The sequence below is a fragment of the Acipenser ruthenus genome, chromosome 5 (assembly GCF_902713425.1).
Source record: "Acipenser ruthenus chromosome 5, fAciRut3.2 maternal haplotype, whole genome shotgun sequence".
NCBI classification, from domain to species: Eukaryota; Metazoa; Chordata; class Actinopteri; order Acipenseriformes; family Acipenseridae; genus Acipenser; species Acipenser ruthenus.
Genome location: NC_081193.1, coordinates 76,096,514 through 76,102,513, shown reverse-complemented (window position 1 = coordinate 76,102,513; position 6,000 = coordinate 76,096,514). Strand labels below are relative to the sequence as shown.

Sequence of the window (6,000 nt, the reverse complement as noted above, 5' to 3'; positions counted from 1 at the left end):
GCAGACGCCCTTATCCAGGGCGACTTACAATTATTACAAGATTATACATTATTTCACTTTATACAGATCACATTATTTTTACATACAATTACCCATTTATACAGTTGGGTTTTTACTGGAGCAATCTAGGTAAAGTACCTTGCTCAAGGGTACAACAGCAGTGTCCCCCACTGGGGATTGAACCCACAACCCTCCGGTCAGGAGTCCAGAGCCCTAACCACTACTCCACACTGCTGTCCCCTGCTGTTCTCCTCTGCCAGGTGCATTTCAGCTTGTGCCCATCTCTTTTTGAACTAAAGTCTTATATTGGCTAATGAATCTTCAGCTATGGGGGCTGGAGTATCTACATTATAACTGCCTTTCTTGTAAGGGGGCTCATTAATGAAATCATCGTCAGGATCTCTGATACAGCTCTGACTCTGAGGATAGTCCGTGCAGTGACTGCGATCGTGGTCCTCCAATGATGTCTAGGACCAGATCTGTAAACTCCCTATGTCGATATGGTTTATTGCCAATTTGGGGGTATTTGGCCTGGCTGTTGTCTTTTGTAGCTTTCTGCTTTAAATTGTTCCACCTTAACTTGATCTGATCCATGGTTTGCATCAGCTCAGACCCAGTAGAGGTCACTCTTTTTTGTTTTGCTGTTTTGCCTGAGTTTTCCTGTGCTGTGCTGCCAAAACCACCAACGACGGCATAATGATAAACAGTATTTGCATAATGATAAACAGTATTTGCATAATTATAAACAGTATTTGCGTCTTCCTATATGTAATTTCCCCCCACATCTTTATTTTTACGTAGCACAAAAATAAATACAATGTTGAACATCATGTATATAAAAAAATAAAAAATAAAATTTATTGAAGGTTTACCACTAAATACGTTTTTTTCCTTTTTGCTTGCATGGATACAAAACTTAAATAAATATGTAAATATTATATTATAACACTCTATTTGGATATATAGTGTGTGTTTGCTATGACAAGTCAAACAACATATCGATGTTCTACGATCATTTAAAAGCTAAATCCACCTCCGCAGTAAAATCACAATAATCCTGGTATTTTGGATCAAATTAATCCTGATCGCCTCTTTAAATTCCGAAAAAATCGTGATTTAAAAGTGCGATCGGATTACCAAAACGAAATCCAGATCACAGTAATCCAATCGCATTTTGATGTTTTGAAAAATCCAATTTCACAATATAATCCAGATCAAACGCAGAAAATCCGATTGCCAAAGTTTTGAAAAAGCAACCCCAGGGGGAGCAGACCAAGATTGAATACTTTAAAATCTCATAAATGAGTTGAGACATTAACCCTCATGAATACTTTAAGCGCAGCACAGAAACCAGGACCGGAGGAAACACAGTTGGAAATTAAGTGGAGATAAACAGGTTTTTACACAGAGAGTGGTGAAGGTATGGAATGGGTGTTAAAGCTGAATCATTGTCATCCTTTAAGACCTGGCTTGATGATGTTTTTACATCAATCAGCTACTAGGAACCGGACAAGCACTGACAGACTGAATGACCGTATTGGGCCATTCATTAGTTCTGATTGTTTTGTTGTGGTTGTAAATAGATGGATGGTTGTGTTTGTGTGTTTCAGATACGTTGGACAAAGACGGCGGGCAGCGCCTCAGACAAGTTCCAGGAGACATCGATCTTCAACGAGACGCTGCAGATCCAGAACATCCAGAGGATACAGGGAGGCAGATACTACTGTAAAGCCGAGAACAGGATAGGGGTGCCTGCCATCAAGTCCATTCGAGTAGATGTTCAGTGTAAGTCAACACTGAGAGACACAACCAGAGTCCAAAACCGCCAAACCCTGGCACTGTAGTGCTCCCACAGTTCTACAAGAGAGAAGTAAAAGTACAGGTTCAGGTTTATTACTGGTAGTCTTGAACCCTTATCTTAGTGAGCCCCCCCCCCTCCCCTCCCCCTCCCCCTCCCCCTCCGTGTGACCCTCTGGGGCCAGTTGGTGACCAGTTGATGACACCGCACTGCTTTCTAACTATCATGTTAGAAAGCCCCCCAGGGACTAGTAATTTTAAGGCCTGGATAAATAGTTTCAGCAGTAATGAGTGAGTTCAACCACAAGTGACAATAAACGCTTGTTCAATTTTCCTGCAACCTCCCGGCTGCTCTGGGTGTGACATTAGCACTGGCTGCAGTTTATTAGGGTGCGTGTACAGCATGCAAGACGAAAGTCTAGAGCAATACTCCTCATTAACAGTCCTTGTGTACCGCGAACAGCCCAGCCTTTATTTTCAACTGGGAACTGTTTATTTTAATCTGACACATGGTAGCTGCACTTTTTATATACTTTTATATACAGAACTATAGGGTTATTGATAACACGTTAAAGTCCTTTAAAATACAAAGGACAATAGGTGTGGTCGGGTAGTGGTTGAGGAGAAGATACTTCCCTCAAACTCATAGGGCTGTGACAGGAAGAGCTTCACCTGAGTCAAAGAGAAAGCAAACAGATCAACAGGGATGTAAATAAGATCCCTATCGAACAGTTTGATCAATTCCTGGTTTTACTATGTGCTTAATAAGACACACCTGAAATTGTTACCTAAACACCGTGGCTTGTAGTAAAACCTGGAATGGGTGAAACTGCAGTGCAATAGGCGTCTTATTTAAATTTAAATTGCTTTTCACACCTCACAGCAGGCAACAAACTAGTCATCAGATTACAATATTTATACATTGTTTGTAACATAAGGCCCTGGGTTGCAACTAGAACATCTTAGGAGTCTAGCAGTGCCCATTTCGCTTTATTGGGTTACTGTGGGATTTCTCTACCTCTCTCCCTTACTCTCCAGCTCTCAGGACAAGCTATCTATCTATCTATCTATCTATAAACAGTAACAGAACTAAAAAGATTTGGACTTTTAACTAAGCTGAAAGTTGAAAATCAGGTTGGCCTTGTAAAACTGTGGGGCTGCAAACTGGGGTTTGGTGGAGCGAAACATCTACTGCTGAGATGGACTTGGTCCAGAGACCTGATGCACAATACCCTATATACAGACTGTTGTGTAGTGAAACACTATCAGCTCCCCAGCAGTGGAGAGGTGATTATACACACAAGATGGAGCTGAAGGTAATTCAGCTAAAAAAACAAGCACTCATTAAACAGGTGTACGAACACCTCTATAGAACATGTACCACTGTACACTGCAAGCACCTGATATATTGTGGCTAAAACCACTTTGCCTTTAAGGTTTTTCTGTTGAATCTAATGTGGCTGTAATGCCTCTGTTAAAGGGAAAGTACATATATGCTTTAATGGTAACAATCTAAGTGTCTCTGGATGCAGTGTAATTACCTTGTAATTACATGTGTAGTTACTTTGTAGTTACATAGTGAATACCCAACCCCATGTGTACATAGTGTCATTATAAAAGACGCTAGCAACACCCACCATTTTTCATCTTGTAATTAAGCATCTTGCTGCATTGTAAATACATAAGTATATGTGTTATAATTGCATTATTACAATGTTATCAAAATATAGCTTGAGACACTTAATATGTGAGTTACTGCTAAAATCAATGGCATAATTCCAGACAGGAATGTTTTCTAGCTCCCTTGATAACAAGATGTAGCTCATAAAATCTGTTAGTTATAATTTAATAAAATGTTAATTTGATTAATCTCACCTAAGCCACAATAAACATATTAACGCGACTCACTAAAATCTAACATGGAAGACAGCTTGTTTAGTAAACACCTCAATGTGAACCGCAGCAGCTGTCTCTCTTGTGTTATTTTTAGTGCTTCAGTGGAATGAATTAAAGTTATCATGCTGCTAAACGTTTTCAGGAGGGATGTTTGATACTACAGTTGTATTCAATAAATAACATATTCATGTTCATTATTTAATCAACTTAAACCCATCATTATTATGCAGTTAAGAACAGTGAGTTTAGATCATTGCCATCCAGATAAACATCGCTCCACTGTGTTTATTTACACAACATTTCTGACGGAGTCCAGTGAAGCATTGTGTTAAAGGTGGCATGAGGTGGGAAACTGATGGGCCCATGTTTTGTAAGCACACAGTGCAGTAGAACACCAGTAAGCAGATGAGGAGTTTCTTTATCATTCGCCCCTATGAAAACCACTCTGAGATCCTGTCCATACATTCGTAACTTCTTGACTCGATTATTGCAATTACCTTTTTTTTTTTTTACAGGTCTTTCTTCCAGCTCCCTCAATAAACTTCAGCTGGTACAAAATGCTGCAGCCCGAGTGCTCAAAAAACACATTTAAACCAGCACCTCTCCCCAAGCTTGGCATTCCTTCTTTTGATTCCAGCACAATCTAGAATTGATTTTAAAGTTATGCTTTTAACCTACAAGGCCATCAAGGTTCAAGCCCCTTCATACATTTCAAACCCACTGCTGCCCTACCCATCTTCTATCTCTTCATTCTTTGAATCTGGGTTTGCTCTGTGAGACCAAGTTAGTTTTTTAAAACGCTTTGGAATGGCCTTGGTCATGAAAGGCACTATTCAAGTTAAAAGTTGTTGTATCTCTTATAAATAATTGAGATGCAGGGTGACAAAGCTTGAGAGCTGAGAATGGAGTGTTTAGACTGGTGAACATTATTAAGGTGCAGGGTAATCACAGTGCTGGAGAGGTGAGAATGGAGTGTTTCAGTGCTTGTGTGAGAGGGTGTGAGTTTTGGGTGACTCACACAGTGTATTTACAATAAGTCACACGAGTATTATTCACAATCAATGTTATTGGTCTTGGTAGACCATGGCTGTCTGTCTTGGCTCTGTGGTGTCTTGGTGTCTATCACCGCTGGTCCTTTGTTTACTCGCTCTGGTCATGGTGTCTACGTCTCTCCACCTCCTCTTCTCGACCCTGTACGTTCCAGTGTATCCAGAGAAAAGAACACAACGCCATCAGCTCTCTACGTGTTTCCAGCACCCGTCCAAAACCCTGTCCCCTGTCAGGGAACTCCCGCTACTCAACACAGTGCCCCTTATGTACCCCAGGCCCAGGTTATGCGTGTGACCAAACCCGCTTGTGTTATATATGTGTGACCTGAAACACCTGTGCTTCTGACCTTCCCAAGATGACCGTCACAACCAGCCCCTATGGTTAAGACATGCTCCATCTTGGTGAGGTCACGGGAGTAGCTCCCTTTAGTGCCTCCACCTGTCGGGAGGCCAGATTTCACTCCTTTTACCTGTCTTCACCCTTCCCCCCCCTCCACAGTGGTACCCACCTGCCCCCCCCTCCTCTCGAGATAAGTCTGCGTTAGCATTCAGCTTACCTGGCTGGTGTTCTTGCCCGAAATGAGGGTTGCATTGACAGGTACCATCGTGTCACCCGGGCATTGTTATCTTTCATGGTGTTAAGCCATCTGAGAGGGGCATGGTCTGTTACCACAGTGAAGGTCCGAGATAATATTGTCCACTGCTCGCGTAATGTTTCTCTCTGGGCAACAGCTTCCGGCTGATAGAAATTGCGTCATGCTCCTTCTCCTCCACCTCCCAGACCCACTTCCGATGCGTCAGTCTGTAAGATAAAAGGCTTTGAGAAATCTGGGCTTATGCAGGGGCCCGGGTCAAACATTTTTTAACATATCGAAGTCCCCCTGACAGTCTGTTGCACTTTTCTTGGTCAGGTCAGTAAGGGGGGCTGCCATCGACGCGATCAGGAATAAACCGCCTGTAATACTCTGCTAATCCTAATACTGACCTGACCTGATGCTTTGTCTTGGGAATGGGGACATCAAACAGTGCTTGTACTTTATTTATAATAGGACGCACTATCCCCCTTCCCAAGACATATCCTAAATAATTTGCTTCCTCTTTTCCAAAGGCGCACTGTGAACGTGTGGTTTGCAGTGCTCAGTGAAAGGGTGATGCAGGTGTTCCAGACAATGACAAAACACAAAGTTCACAGTTCAAGTTCTTTTCATTTTCTGTTTCCACTCTCCTTGACCATATAACAATAAATGCTGGCTTTACC

General features: G+C 41.9%; 1 protein-coding gene across 2 annotated transcripts in view; it reads left to right on the top strand.

Moving 5' to 3' along the window:
- The window catches only part of LOC117403078 (MAM domain-containing glycosylphosphatidylinositol anchor protein 1), a 193,418-nt gene that overhangs the window by 64,541 nt on the left and 122,877 nt on the right, over window positions 1–6,000 (top strand). For both annotated transcript variants that reach the window (XM_034004980.3, XM_034004979.3), the window contains exon 4: window positions 1,611–1,785. In XM_034004980.3, coding sequence (XP_033860871.3) covers window positions 1,611–1,785 — 175 coding nt within the window. The remainder of the gene's footprint in view (window positions 1–1,610; window positions 1,786–6,000) is intronic.